This window comes from Hippoglossus stenolepis, chromosome 1 (genome assembly GCF_022539355.2).
Source record: "Hippoglossus stenolepis isolate QCI-W04-F060 chromosome 1, HSTE1.2, whole genome shotgun sequence".
NCBI lineage: Eukaryota > Metazoa > Chordata > Actinopteri > Pleuronectiformes > Pleuronectidae > Hippoglossus > Hippoglossus stenolepis.
In genome coordinates this window covers 25277640-25294244 of record NC_061483.1, presented here as the reverse complement: position 1 = coordinate 25294244, position 16605 = coordinate 25277640, and the positions used below count along the sequence as shown (strand labels likewise).

The 16605-nt window shown below is 39.3% G+C and overlaps 1 protein-coding gene across 9 annotated transcripts in view; it reads right to left on the bottom strand.

The window, feature by feature from the left end:
- LOC118105787 (A-kinase anchor protein 13) overlaps nt 1–16605 on the bottom strand; it is a 111356-nt gene extending 94751 nt beyond the window's left edge. For 6 of the 9 annotated variants that reach the window (XM_035153622.2, XM_035153631.2, XM_035153642.2 and 3 more), the window contains exons 1-2: nt 16399–16605; nt 966–1009 (exon numbers count right to left, since the gene is read on the bottom strand). In XM_035153622.2, coding sequence (XP_035009513.2) covers nt 966–998 — 33 coding nt within the window. In that variant the 5' untranslated portion in view covers nt 999–1009; nt 16399–16605. The remainder of the gene's footprint in view (nt 1–965; nt 1010–16398) is intronic. The other 3 variants (XM_035153679.2, XM_047339539.1, XM_035153690.2) reach the window with 1 other exon arrangement.

Below are 16605 nucleotides of genomic sequence, written 5' to 3'. Positions count from 1 at the left end.
GGATTGTCAACACCTGGGGAAAGATAACATGATCATCATGTTGAAAGACCCTAAAGTCCAGGTAAGTGGTTACAACAAGGACAAATCTAAATTAAAAAAACCCTAAGCTTTGAATGATATTATCTGCAATTTGACCCTTAACTCATTGCACATGATCAAAAGGAGGCGTAGAAATTTTGTTGAGGCTTGAGAAATTCATCCACCACATCCACAAAGGTTCTCTTGTTGCTCCGCTCTGTAGGGAAATTAACTGCATAAAATCGTTGTTTCTGCAAAGTAAAGGCCTTTTACTTCTTTGTCAAACATCCAATACCCCAGGAGACACAGTAGCTGAACAAAAGTAACTTTGAAGTAGGCTACAGACTTTTCTTTCTCATTCACACACACAAATCATATGAATGGATGAAGCCAACATACTAAAAATAATTTTAAAAAATTCCAGTTTTTATATCAGCAGTCTTGTTTCTGTCTCATGTTAGTCATTTCTTCATAAATTATCTGGGTCTATTTTTATAAAATCATCAGACCATCAAGTGGTTCTTATTTCATCCAATTGATACCTTGTAAAACATGATCACTGAATAGACTACACAGTGGAGGGCAGTGAGATGAGCACAAACTGTTTTGCATGTTCCCCAGCCAAACATTAAAATAGCAAGTTGATTTCCATGCAGCCCAATGTTGTGTTCTCAAATATCCTCCCTGCACACCCACACAGCTGATTTTAGCTCTCCCAGTTAATTTGACCTGTTCCTGGTTTGAAGTCCAGAAATGTTTGGCTATTCCAGTAATTACGTGAGATCATCAAACTGAAAATTAACAAGATGGAAGTTGTCTACATCCACAGTCCTGAGAAGAGGTCTGAAAGTGAGAACACCTGTGTGGGTGTTATGGGGTGTTCAGAGAAACCGAAAAGTATACACTGCAGAAACTGCTGCTTTGGAAGTATGAACGGTGATACTTACATACAATGGAGCTTGCTGTGGATTGAGTTTCATGTCCCTGGACACTGTAAAAAGAAGAAGCAAATGAGACATTATAGCTGTGTGGTATATTATACTATATAACATATTGCATTCCACTATATCTATAAATATAGATATCATACAAAATTATATAATAGATAATACCCACTTTGGGTAGTACAACAAGCTGTTAACATAGCATTAACATATTAGGACCGTCTAAAGCTGATATGGCTAACATGTTGCCTGTTTAGCAGCAGACACGGAGCAAGATTAGCATTCATTTTGAGCCATGTCTCTGGCCTCCCGACAAATATTCACTCTCATTGTTGTATTTCTTACTAAATTTCAGAAAGATAACGAATAAACACATTTCCCCAAATCCTTAAATGTTTAGTAAAAAGTGTTATTTCGCAATGGCTTCAGATAATTCTAGTCAACTTCTAATTTGTTACTGTTGTTCTTTTCTCAGCTGAATGAGCTGCTGTAGTGTTTAACTGGAACAGAACCCTGCCAACAAACTGCTCTTGATTACAAGAGATACCTTTTTTCAACAAAATGCATCTAGTCAGAACATTGTTGTCAACAAGGTGACAGTTAAGCTTGACCCTGGCAGTAGTCCCAACACTGTTAATAGTGCATGAGTACAGAACATGCACACACTGATTCCCACATGGGAGCACACGCTCTCATCATCCTACCTATCTGTGCTTGTTTGTTTTGCAAAGAGGCTGCAGCAATGAGTCCCGCATCCGCCAATCACCAATTAACTTATCATTAAGCATAAAAAGCCATGGAGCTAAACCACCAAAGCACAATACTTTGCCTCTTCTACGTGGGTTTTTGCTGGACAGATCAGTTAGCAGGATTTAGCAGCTCATGTTCACGTTTGGTTCCCCACTCCCAGTCACAGGCCTCAAAGCTGTTTTCTGGGCACAAGGTCAGGAGCAGTGGGTGTGTAATTAAATCCAAACAAACATATTACAGCTGTACACTTGAGGACAAATGGATTGGAAACCTTTGTATTGAACTTTCTTGAAGAGATATTGCTTGCATTCATCTATGAGTCAAGGGACTGGCCGGCTTTGAGAGCCTGTATTCTCCTCAGTTATTTGGAGAGACAATTTTCTTTTGTTTGCTGTTCCCTGGCACTAAAACAAGTCCTTGCTGCTGGCCTCAGTGGTCAGCAGTGCATTAATCACATGCACCCTACAGCGGAGGAGGCGGCGACAAAAGGCCAGGACCTAATGAGTTCAGCAGAGTACACCAAAAGAGTCAACGCTGGACTAAACAGTGAGCTGAGGCACAGCAAGGCCAATTCACAACATTCAGCCAAATCCAAACATTTTTTTCCACTTTTCTGCTAAAATAAATGGGCTTGAGCTAGAATTAGGCGGATCAAGTAAGGGGATAATCAGTAGCTCTAATAATACTCTGGAGTCTAATCCTCTTGCCTTAAGTGCACTGGGCCAGGGACCAGCTTCCTCACCACATGCACGACTTTGACTAATAAGACTCTCACATAATGTCCCCAACAGCCTCACTGGTTGTTCTGCATTTTGATATTTGGGACATTTGTCATTTCCCGTTGCTCTCTATATGACCACCCTGCAGCATGTGACAACACATGGGTTGGGGTCTTGCTTCAAAAGCACAGATCACCTTTAACATTTCACCTATCTGATGTGCTATTGGCCACCAGATTACCTGACGTGCTGTATAATAAAAACATATTTGGTAGCAAGTAAGTATATTACTACATTAAGTTTTCATTGTTTATGACAAAATTGATAACATTGTTCATCCAGGGAAGGTTTGCTGAGCTCCATATATGAGCTCCACTCACTCCACTCTGTATATTCACACCTGGCAGGTGCACACAAGAGCTCAGTCTGCAAGGCAATGGTCACTTTCTAAGCTCAAGAGCACATCAACAGTTGTTAATTGTATTAAATGTAAGAACGTGAGGCAATCTGCTTGTAATCACTTTTTATATGTCAAAGTGTGAATAGATTGGAATGTAAATTATCCAGGAAAATCCTATGGATGTCATGTTTAATGTTTGCTTCCAAGTGCCTTGCCCCAATGTCTCTCATCTGCTCTCCTACACTGCTAATAATGTGCAACATGAGCTAACATTAGCTGAGAAATAGAGTTCGCTAATGTCAGCAAAGGACCAGCTCCAAGCACAATGCAGACTCCAAAACAAACTCTGCACATGTACAAAAAACTATGAGGCAACAGGAATCTATTAGTTCAACTTCACAAGCCTATGATATGATAGGTTCCCAGCTGATAACAATATTACACTTAATAAATAATAAAAATAAACATTAATCAACCTAAAGTCTTGCATAGCCCAATTTCTCCACACCTATACATGTAGTCTTAGTCTAAAATATAGTTTATAGACAAAAAGTCGAACAACAGTGCAACTTTAGTTAGCACATCAATGATGCTGGTCACTCATGTTCAGTCTCATGAATGTCACGTTTTGGTTGATGGTCAGTAAGAGCGCTTGTACCTACCGACGGAGTGAAAGCATGATCCCAAGAAACATGATACTGACTGGAGTTCACTTCCAAAACTGTGACTGATAATACAGTTTTTATCAATATTATTCATAGAACCATGATTTTCAAACAGCAGAGTTTGCAGCTGCAAGTTCATGGTTGAAGACACTTCAGCAAGAAATATGACTCTAGAATGCAGTATTCTCTTGCATGAGCCAGTGAAAGTTAGCATCTGAAAGTAAAATACTATTTAGGCCCAGCAGTGAGTGACTGAGTTCAGACACTGAGGTTAGAAAGATACACAGGTTCACTAACCTCGAACAATAATAATCGTTAGCAAATCGAGGTAGAAAACATTTAGCTGCAGCTTCTCATTTTATCTGGTTCTGAGAGTCGTTGCTATTAAAATAACAGAGGTGGAAACCGGATTGTCATATCAGCAATTTGTCACCAATTACACGTAGGTGTCTGTCTGCAGATGCTACAAATCAAACAGAGTGACACATCTTTTTTCTAGTGGGTTGTTACATGTCACAGTCATGGGTGCTATTCTCTGTCATTCATATTTAAAGTTATGTATTTGAGTAACATGATCTTCAGAATACACTGATTTCTGTATCACAAAAGGCTGCAGTATTTTCACAGAGGTAACCAAGTTCCAAGCAATTTACTGCAACAAGATATTTTGGAGCTGTGGAAAATGCTTGAGCTTGGTGGTCAAGTTAAAGTGTAATGCCATAAAATGGAGAAAAAAAATGTAGAATCGGAAAGGATTGGAAACCGACCATTTCTACGATTTCTTAAGTGATGAATAAAACGGATGAGGACTAAACTGCACAAAGTTTACGTTTGAGTAAGCCCAACAGATGCCAATATTAAGTTTTGGACTTCCGGTTTAGTTAAGAGAGGAATGGGCCTGAGTGACACTGACATATTTAGAAAAAGCCATTATCACCACAGAAGCTCTATATGAAACACATAATCTCGTAAATTCTTCAAACAAGGTGAGGAACCTTAGTTAACAACTTGTGCATCATCCTCGTAATTTAGGAATAAAACCTTGTATCCAAACCACACTCAGTTTCTTTCTCTGGTAACAGAAGAACCTTGAGAAATGACATTCCCTAAGCTCAACCTACGGCCACCCGACACCTGCTTATAGACATTGCACAACCCATTAACTCCACCTAAAACATTGGGTGCAGCCAGCCTTCTGCCAAGCTCCTTAGAGTCTTTATAATGGCAGAAACTGCCTTTTGAACTGCTACTAAAACAGGATTCTCTTCCTGTGCTGCATGAAGGCCACAAAGAGACAGGGCATCAGCTACGTTCAAGTGCATAGCCGTCACAAATGGACCGATAAATCAAGAGACAAAAGCCCCTCAATGCTGAAATAGCAGTAGTAATGCAACGAGTCAGGGGTGGGAATGGACCCGTTATGGCTTCCACAGGTCCCCTGGCTATCAAAATAAGCCATAATAGCCATGTGACTGTAACATGAATGGGAGGATGAATAGGATTAGCTTCACAAATCATTAATCGGACTGTCTCCTACACCTTTCCCAATAATCAGCTGAGGCTGAGGATTCCCCAACACAAACACATGCATGGGACTGATTATGACAACAGCTCATTAGCTAATATTGAAAACTCCAGCTCTGCCTGTGAATGTATTGCCCATGTCTGTGCATGTGTAAATGTCACAGGTCAAGTAAAAAACAGTATTTGTACTGTTTAGCCACAGGAACAGCTTTATTTCCCTTTAAATGATTCATTCAATTCTTTTTTAAACAAATCTTTTATGTATTTTTTGTGTATGCATTTTATTTATTTATTTATATTCTAACAATACATGTCTGTTGCATCCTCTTCAGTCATGAGATGATGATCATTTCTAATGTAAGTTTGAAGCAAAACAAACCAGTTATTCACTTTGTTGCGTGTAATCATCTCACAAGACCAACTTTTTTAAATCCTTCTGATCAAATGCAATCTACTATAAGATCTGATGGCATTAAAACATGAAAGTAACCCAATGAATTGGTGCGAGGAACAGTAGACAGTTGGTAGATCAGAGGGGACTGGAGGACTGTGACGGCATCAACATAATCTTTCCCGTCAGCACCACTCCCCCAGGGACTTCCTGTAGGAACATCTGAGTCTTGTCCAAAGGCCACAGTCCTTTACAATACTAAAACAAATGCATGTGTCCATTGCAGGTCAAAGTTGAAGCAGTTGGTAGGAGCGGAGGATATATAAAAAATCCAAAATGCATCAAAGGCAGTGCAGTTTCAACCTTTAGAACCTATCTCCTCCCAATAAACATGATCCATGTGCCCTAGTGTAGCATTGCACTTTAAAACATTACATGGTCATTATCGCATTCTGTTTGGTTGATCTACCCATTTATTTTATCAACAAAATGACATCAATACTGGGAAGGAAAATTCAGAATGACCACTGTCTGTGCATTTCATTGTATTTGCGGAACTTCATCAAGAATGCGTTCACCATTGTGTTTCGTTAAAATGCTTAAGAACAATTTAAACAGCTGCATCTACTTCTATTCTATGAAACATTTCTTCGAAGCTCACCACAAGTGACAACGAGTCGTTCACAATGAACGTTCAAAATGTTGCAAATGAGAGTCGGCACCCTGAGGCTTATAGGAGCCGCACACCAGTGAAAACCACCTGATTCTCAATAGGATATTAAGAGTTATCAATGATTTATCTCAACAACTGTCATTGAGCAAGGCATGTTAGGTCATTCTACTGGTACATCTCTAGGTTTTAATATTCACATCTGCTGCAGAAAAAGACCATCATCCTTTAGACCCAAAAACAGAAAGAGTAAGCCAGTAGCTGCTTTAATGTCCATTGTGCAGAATCACGGCAGATACTTGAAATGAAATAGGTCAGATTAAGTGAACTCGGTGAGCATAACAGGCTGTATGTGTTTTATCACCTCAAAGCTTTGTACTGCAGTCTTTCTAGGTCAAAAACCTCCCAATGGCAATTAATTAACTTGACGAATGTCAGTACAGATTCAAATTATGGGGACAGAAATCTCTCTGTGAAGTTTTTTGAATTTGGCAGTGCATAGAGAGTTGCAGTCAAGGACATGGAGACACCTGTAAACAGGGACAGAAGCCCAATATAGACCTGAGGTGTCATCCAATGCTGAGGCTCCATGATGACAACAGAAAAATAACTTAAGTCTCAGTGAGGAGCTGGACTGGGCTGGTACCCCACCTGTGGAAGGCCCGCCCCTCTTGCATAAACTAGAGAAGGACAATCTGGCCTGGATTCCTCACATTTTGCCTGTTTTTGGTCTATTTTTGTATGCTACCCTTTGATACATGCATAGATGCCAAACATGTCTTGTCTTAACATCACCTCCACATGGGATGCTGCTGGTTTTCCAACTGTTGTTGAAGAATTGTCCACAACAATGCCAGTTTTGGGGGTTCAAGACCCATCTGTGGCATTCTTGCTTTAGATGTGAGGCCTAATGGTACTGTAGGAGTTTTGGATAAAAAAAAACTCTGCTACCACATGGCAGAGGTGCCATGGAAAGCTTTCAGGCTGGTTTAAAGCCTGTCGGGAGACAGTGTTCATATGAACTCTCCATGGTTAAATGATATTCATCTTCACTCCTCTTATTCTGTAATTATCAACTTGTCTTTGGTACATCCTACATATTTAATTTGATTGAAAGACTGGGAGCTTGAGTTGCTGAATCATATTTTCCATTTTTAAGTTGCTGTGGGAACGAAGACAGAATGAAAGCAGACATATTTCGGCCAAATAACCATATGTACTTTGCCTTTAGTTTTATTCCAAACATGAACAATATCTCACTCATAATATTAGACTTCTAAAACTCCTGATCATATATCACTCAGACTCATGAAAACCACAAGTTTCCTCAATTATCAAATAACAGTGGCAATCAAAGTCTTCAAACATGGGACACTGAGGACTGGGGCTCAATGTGACTCAGAGGTTTGATATTTAACTCAAGACATTTGTTTAACCTCTCGTGTGTTCTCCCAATAGTCAACCATTAGTTACTGGCCTACCACTACAACATGACGTACACTGACTGCACTCAGCCACAGCACAAGCCACCATAGTAACAGTGTGTCTGCTTTGTGTTGAACACTCAGCTGATTCTTTTTACGGTTCACTATCAGCTCTGCTCTTCTGAGGCTCGTCTAAATTAGTCAGGGCTACATCACATTATCAACAATGCAGCCACAGTAACTTGGACACACCATGTTGACTACCATTTAGATAGTCACGGCTGTTTGATTTAATCTAACCTAGCTATTGTCTCTATGGACAGATATGAGGCCTTAGTGGTGACGCGACCGCACCCGGCCAGACAAAAGCTGCCTCTGTGCAGAGACTGCACACAAACGCTGGCTGACAACACAAGGCCAGGGGATGAAAGGTCTCCTCAGTGTTTGGTGACAGTTATTACCCTCTCCACTGAAACCAAATACCTGTGGGCCCAGATAGCATTATCTTATTGTGAGGTGCACTGGGGGCCGGCCTGTAATCAGGGCCTGAGCCTTGATCAGCGCTCCTCCCCAGGTTTGATGCCATCCCCTCCCCACTGTTTCCACCACCATGAGGCTATGAAATGCTATGAGTCTGTATGCATATTAAAGGAATAGTTTTTTGAAGAAGATTATATAACATCTGTATAGGAAGAAAACACCAGAAGCCAACTAACTTGCGTTATCACAGAGATTGGAAAAATAGGGAAATAGGTACAATAAATCATTAAGATATCTCGGTGCAAAAACTGCAGGTTATAATTTGACAGTGGGCAAAAAGTAATTTATTTCTTTGCTTTACAGTTTAATTTTTTATAGATTAAACAAATGGGACACTGTGTATTGATTGGTGACCTCAAGAAGTGCTGGTGGGCAGTTTTATTACCTTTGTTCAGAGCAAACCTAGACGAATCCCCTTGTTTACAGTTTTAGCTTCTATTAAGCTAAGATGGTTGGCTGGTGTAGGTAGCTTCATGGATATGTAATTGGCTTCAATGTTTTTAGCTTGCATTTGGCAAGAACATGAAATAGTGGATTTTACAAAATGGCTGACATTACATTTGAGCAATATGAGAGCTTCTGCTTGAAGCAAAGGGACTCCTTCAGAACGAACAAGCTTGGGCAGATATAAAAAAAAAAAAATCATATTATATCATATATGTATCAAACATGTTATATTGTGCAATTTAACTTGTTTGAAGTCTGCTGCACTTGGCCACTTATTTCTTACAGAGTGAGAGCAAGGGTAAGGGCGATTTGACAGTGTTGTTCAATTACAATTAGACAGTTAAAATAAAATAAAATAGGAGCTCAGGAGCAAAGAAAATACATAGAAAGACAGCGAGACAGCTGAGTTTTAGAAAAGGAAAGTGGCTGTTCATCCCATCTGGGAGGTAAGAGGTTTAACCTGGAGAATCCTGAGCAATGTTAACCTCAGTCGCATAGCAGGCCTGATCAGATTAATATAACCTACCCACTGCAGTAAGGGCTGTGTATTGTTAGGTTACATCATTTCAATTAACAAACCAATTTAATTGATACGCATCAAAAGGCAGTTATACAACAAGACCAATGAAGGCATATATTACATACAAAGCTCTGATAGTGACCACAGTGGCTTTGTGGTTAGTAGTTGCATTATAGAGCAAGAAGGTTCCGAGTTTGAATCACAGCTCTGCTCCCATTTCTGTGAAGCAGAGATATGCAAGTTTAGTCAATCAGAAACTCTAAATTGCTCACAAATATGCACGCATTTGTGTGTTTACCCTGGGACACAATGGTGACCTCCCCAGGGTCTTCACAATGAGTTACACTTCAACCAGATGACACATAACCAACAATCCACTCTGTTTCTCTAGAAATGGTTACGATTCAGAGAAGTGTGGAACTTAAACCACTGCAGTGGTTTAAGGAAGTGCAGTGCAGTAGTCCTCACTTCCCCCACTGATTCATCCTTTAAGTAACAAGCAAGTCAGCCCACAAGAACACTTTATGTCCCTAACAGCTAACTCTGGGACTAACTACAGCTTGTTCAAGAACATCGACTTAAGTAATGGAGTAAATGTACTGAATAGAAGATATTGACATTAATGAGTTGCATTATGGGAAATGTAGGATGCAAGATGTTGAGGCTTTGCCCATTCTAGGGATTAGAATTCAAGATATCTCAGCCTCTGCTGCTTTGATTTTGCCATTTTTCTTCTGACAAGTTCCAAATTTTACAATTGTGGAATACGTATTTTCTGAAATACTACTGTACAGGTAAAAAATCATAGGGCCCATTATAATGTGTCATTATAAAAAATTGTGATTTTACATTTTCATAAAATATAACCAAATTTAAATGTACAAATTCAATATCTATCTTCAAGTAATTGTATCTTGTATCTAGCACATCTGAGACAAGCAGAGATAAAATAAACAATTTCCGATAAGCGAAGCCCAAATACAACTAAAGAGTGGACTCTTTGCTAACACGTGTTGTGATCACAGAAACACAGGTTGCTAAGCAGAGCAAGTGCATCACAGTCAGACTTTGCCCTAAAGGATATCATCAAAACAACAACAAGGAAGAATAACCTCAAATTCAAGATGTATCTATATACATATTAAAGCTTTTGTTTAGTTGACATCAACACCTACAACCTAATTTACCGAGTCTTGTCCAAGACCGCTTACTTAATTGTTCCTCTACCTTTGTCACATCAAACTACTGAGACACTTTAAAAGCATTTGTCCTAGCTAATACAGCACACATGAAGACATCGATGGAAACCTTACCCACGGTCTATCTGATGAACACTGCTACTACCAAACTCCTTCAGGTGCACATTAAATTCATTTTAAGCTCATCAGAGTGAGCAGGTGTGTTTATACTAGGCAGGTATCGTCAGCAGTGGGCATGCAAGCTCTCACCACACTGATTACACAGAGCTAAATATGGCTTTGTGCTAACACAGACAGTACGCAGATCAAAGCGCTGATGTCAGAGGGGAGAGGCGGAGTCTGCAGGCCACCGGTCAGGTGACTGCTGCAACTGCTAGTGCAAGTCCAACTATCCTGCCTCTGCTCTTTGACCATCTTCTTCTGTGCTGTAATCTGAAGCATAGGGAGAGACAAAGCCGCCATCTCTTAAGGCAAATGACAAGATTTTGGAATTGATTCAGTTGCAATTCTATTCTACTTTATTTGTTGAGCCCCAAATCACAATGTGCGATATCTCAAGGCCTTTCACATAGTAAGGTCGAGACCTTAAAATGTTGGTGGAAAAGGCTAACAGAATAGTATGTCAACAGTTGCTCAACCTTAACCACTGAATCACAGGAAACGGACATTGGTAATGATGCGTTTTTTCTGATTTAGTACAATAAATGTATGTGTATATTAATCCAAACTGTCCAGTAGTGGCAAAGGTATTCAAATAATTAACTTGGCAAATAGCAATACCACACATTTAAAACACTTTGACTGTTGCTTGGACCAAACAGAAACCTAAAACTCGGAAATTCTTCTGACAACTGTCCACAACTATCAAAAGTCCCCCAAATAATTTATGAAAATCTACTGTGCACTGGACAGAAAACTTTTCTTAACAACAGCACAGAGGAGTCCTGGTGTTTGGGGAGTTACAAATTGAAATAAGTAACAAGCTACTTGGCTTTTTCAGATTTTGTTTAAAATCTGTCCATCTGTCAAACGTCTTCCTCTAGTCATGCCAAGTTAACATATCTGCTCGGATCCTAAGTAACACATCGCAGAGATATATCAAATCGTGAGTACTGGTGAGTGACACACATACAGTGGACAATAAGTAGTGCAGGGATAGTACCTACACCTACCTTGGGGTCCACAAAAAGCATCACAAAAACACCTGCATGCAGCCATATTGTGCGTGGCTGGAATAGATTCACAGGCAGGAAATTACAAACATTACCTGTATATGTATTGAGGTCTGATTTTAGTATACATGTACATAGAAGACTTCCTCCAAATGGCTTTAATCCAATAAACCAATTCCATACTAAAAATCCATATTTTACACCCCTGTCCTCAGTGTTAGATGTAAGATCCCCATGCTGCAAATTCATAACACAGAGTTGGAAGCAATTTGTGCACTTAACTTAAGCCTAACCCTAACTTACCAAACAGAGTGGTCAATTTAACTTTTTCTCCCATAAACTTAGTGCTGGCACATTATGGAAAACCTTTGCATCACCACAGGAACGGTAACAATTAACCACAAATTCTGTCTGATAATTTCCAGCAGAAAAAAAACACAACTCCAGGGTACAGAGATTGAACAAGCTGCAGAGAGGGCGACTGTTATAGAACAGGCAGCGTTGCTGCTGTTTGGCATGCTGAGAGGATTCCAGCAATTCCAGTCTTAACAAAAACTAAGTCAAGGCTTTATTGTGAATATCAGTAGGGAATTCAGCAGTCGCCCTCCCAGGCATGCAAAACCCGTCCCTGGGATAGCTCTAAATCATGAACTATACCTGGAAAATTTCCTCTAATGCCTCCATTCAACAGTAAATACAGTGTAATTACAAGGCTGACACTGTGCATATCCTCCATCATCATTAAATTAGGGGGTTTGTGAAGATGAGAAATTGGCTGGGTTCAGCTTGGAGCCAGCAGAATCCTCATGGTAATTTACTGTACTCTGAATGGGAAGCCAACTCCTCTTTCATTTGTTTCTTGTACTGGAGCTAAATACATATTTTTGACTGGGACGGCCTCACAAGTGAGCCTAACATTTGCTGGGAGACAGAGAGCAGAGTAATAAGTTTTTGTTTTGTGCAGGCACAGTGTAGATGTTCCCTCCTGATCAGTCTCAGTCTCAGTCTCAAATGAATACAAATGTAACTGTGGATAGATGTTTACTGGTTTGTTGAGTGTTGACAAACTAACAGCGCAACTGCAGCTCACAAGGTCCGATATTTGGTAAACAAGCTTATTGCCTTTCTGGCAGTATGTCTGTGCATTACATTTCTGGCTACATACAGCAATGGGTTAGCTTAGTATAATGACTGGAACCAGGGAAATTCCTTTGTACCAGGGGGACTCTACCCATAAACTTCCCAGAGTTGCCACTGGTTGCCTGGAAATGGCTCCCAGCCAAGAAATAGTCTGGCACATAATTCTCCTACAAACCAGCACATTTTTATATTTACATTTCTGATTTTTGGAGAGTACGTTTTGAACAAGCTAAAATAATATTTTTGTCTTCATGCTATGCTAAGCTAAGCAGTTTCTGGCTGAAGCCTCATAGTTTCTGAACAGACTAGAAATTAATATATTCTAATTTAACTAAGTGAATATAATTCAATAATAATAAAATCAATTTCGGACTAAGAAGGCTAACATGTTGAGACCCAACAATATCAAATTATGCAAAGAAACTTGTATATTAGCATGGCAATGAAGAGTCGAATAAATTGTGGCAGAGGAAAGTGAAAGATCTGCAGTTTGTTGTTCAAGTCTCAGGACTTTCCGGACACACATGCATATATAAGCATCATCCACACATTCTGATGTGTAAACTGCTTTTTTTTTAAAACAAAGATGATCTTCATCCAGATGAGCATTGGATCTTTGCATCAGAAATTACATCCATCCATTTTAACAATGGGAAAACATGTGTTGGTGTAGATCGTCTACTCAGTTGGTTGCTTAGCTGCAGTTGACCGTTTCTTAGCTTGAAACAACAAGAAGGTGGAACTGTTACTGAAGGTAAGGGTTAGTAACACTTGTGATTCATTATCCATGTTGCATTCACCACTGGCAGTCACAGCTGATGCCACATGATATGGCGTCAAGGTGTCACATGATAGAGGAGTGTGACCTATCAGGGTAGGCTACATCATAATTGATTAGATCCACCCAGGAAGCAAACATGGGTCATGCATTTGCGTCATCGTTTCCAACAGTCTCAGTTTCTGCCTGCAGACTAACACGCAAGCATGCAGTTTATAAAGTAAAACCGGGCCAGCAGCAAGTATGGACTCCAGGTGTAAATGTAACAAACGTGAACAAAAAGTGATTCTGTAAGTCTGATGCACCTTTACAAAGTAAGAAAAGGTGTATTCCCTTCTTTTATAAAGTCCCCTTCTCTGCACAACCAACTGTGATACAAGGATGGAGAAGGGTTGGGATATTGATATATGATGATTTCTACATTGAAACGTCAATATGGATGATAACATCGAAGATGGGGTGTCACAGCTTTACTGAGCTCCTATGCTAATATTCATTAGCTTTAGCAAAGCAGTACAGAAAACATTCCGCTCCACTGTTAAAAAAACAAACGTGTTGGTGATTTGTCATATCAGCTTTACTGTAACTTATCATCTTGATGGCAGGTCTAAATTAAACATGTTGACGGTTTGTTCAACATACAACACTTCCAGTATTTGTCAAAGAAGACAGCATCATCCATCGACCCTCTCACCATTGGATATGCTTACATTCAGAGGCACCGACTCAGATTTACAGACCAATCCACTCAGACATAGAAGAAGCAGATGACTAGGTTTCCAAAAAAGACAACGAAGGTTAGAGTTAAGACTGACTGTAAGAAGCCCCTGCAATGACAGCAAGACAAACAGATGCTTGTCACAAACTGTCTGAGGAGTCAAAACCAGTGATTACAAGGCTCATGCCACCATGTTAGAAGGGTGATAACAACTGTATCCAGTCCCTGTCATCCATCCTTTTAGTAGGAGGTATTAAAACAAATGTTGTTAAAACCTGTCTTTCCAGATGCTCCTTCACATTACGTTAATTTCCTCAGGGCGCTGGTTGTAAATGAATCATTGATGTAGAATCCAAAGATCCAGTATTATTATGGTAGGGTAGAGAGAAGGGTTGAGTAGAGTTCAGTGTGTGCATTAAGACAGCATAAAGATTAGGAACATGAGGCCCATGATGTGACTTCTGAGGAAACCTATGAGTGCGTTACAACACGGGAAACCAGAGGGCGGCCATGTTTATATGGCTGGTCCTTTGAATATTTTTAAGTGGGTGAGGTCAAGCGAGTGCAAATTAATTAGTAGGCTACTGTTTTTTCTTACATGTGTGCAGATTGTCCCACGGGCATGAAGAAATAAAGCATGAAGTGAAATCAGCTCATGCATCTGGACTTCCTGGATGAGAAATAGCTCTACAGAGTCCTGAAATGTCCCAGCAGTGGCTTTATAATGGTCTAAGTGAAGTTTTATTTGGGAAACTATCAGTGTAATGATTCCCATGAAGACAATTATGGCTGGGAAGTATTTATCATTATATCACTATTGTTGTAAAAAGTACTTTTATAGCACAAAGTGGATTTATATTCTTGATTAATAAAGCAATTTAATGAATGCTATTTCTCACAGAACTGCTTGTGAAATCCTGGAGAAGCTGAAAAATGACCCTTTTTCTTTACTTAATTACTATGGAGAGCAGCATCAACACCACATAATATATTTTAAAAAACATACATGTTTATCACCTATTTTACATTTAAAATGTGGAAACTGGACGATGCATTCATTTAAAAGAAAGCAGATGTGTCCAATTTGCAGAAAATGAGTTTCATTTTGTTTTCTATTGTGAACTGCTGAATGCTGTTTTATAAATTGAAAAATGCCTCTATATATATGGATGATGTGCAAAGATTGAGTTGGCTGCTTACGTATGAGCCCAGAAGGAGAGAAAAAAGCTCATTCTTCAGTCAATTTGAATGTGTAATAGTTCTGTAAGCAAAAGCAAATTTAGAATTTCTTTTGACTGTTCTCTCTTTTGTGTGTGTGTCTTTGCTTGTGTCTTTTTCCCACGTTAATTATGGGTGTCTTGTTATCCAAAGAAGGGATGGGCCAAATGCATTGACATGACACAGAAGTAAAAGAATACACACAGGTATATTTATCATTAGGCCTAATATTAGTTATTTACATATATATTTGTAAATCCTAATTGTCTATGTCTCAATTAATAAGGCTAGGCACTTTTAAACTCATACAAAAGACTACACCTTAATGGCTTTAACGTCTTTTCAGAGATGTTAGCATACTTAAATCACGTTTTTTATATCTCCTAACTTGGAATATACAGCTTATATTATTCCTTCTCAATTTTTGTTTGTCATTTGATTTTTTCTTTTCTTTTTTGGGGTATGTCTTCCACGTGTTTTGTTCAGTACTTTTTTCAACTCTCAGAGAATATTCCTTACTGACAATAACATCTTTTTTGTGATTTTAGCATACTTAAATCGTGTTTTTATATATATATATATATATCCCACACTTTTAATATACAGCAAATAATAATTTTATTATTTGCCTATCTTCTTAGTAACATGTATTTTTTCCCACATGTTTTGTATGGGTGTCTTGTAATCCCAAAAAGGGATGGACCAAATGCATTGACATGACACATAAGTTAAATATACATGTATCTATATTTATCGTAAGGCCTTGTTATATTAGTTATTTACACATATATATATATATAGATATATATATATATATTTCTAAATATTCCTTCATGGCTTTGACGTCTTTTTAGTGATGTTAACCTACTTAAATGGATTTTCTAACATACAGGTCTCACAGACTTTGACTTCATGTCGCATATTTCTGCTCCGGAGCTGTTGTTTGGTATGTTCTCACAGGTTTGTGGGGCGTCTGAGTTCACAGAAACGTGAGAGGTTGCCACATTGGCCCTGAATGAGGAAGGATGTCATGGCTACCAAGCAACAAGTTAAAAGAGCCATGGAGCTGCTCGTGTTGAACACAGGAAGAGACGAGCTAGCGCCACAGCTCAGCGGTGTTAGCTTGTGGTAGCAGCTACATGTGGAGATGACTCCTCTTACCTTAAGCAAAGGACGCAGCTTTTGGACGCATAATAATCCTGCTAATGGCCGAAGTTTGAGCGTGAGAAGCGCGCGGCCGGAAAAGTCCTTCAGTGGATCTCAGAGTAGAGAAGTGTGAGGGCTTTCTTTTTCGTCAGTCAGTCCCCGGAGAGAAACATGAGAAGTGAGACTTTCTTACAGTTGTTACTGTTTCCCAGGACAACTCTG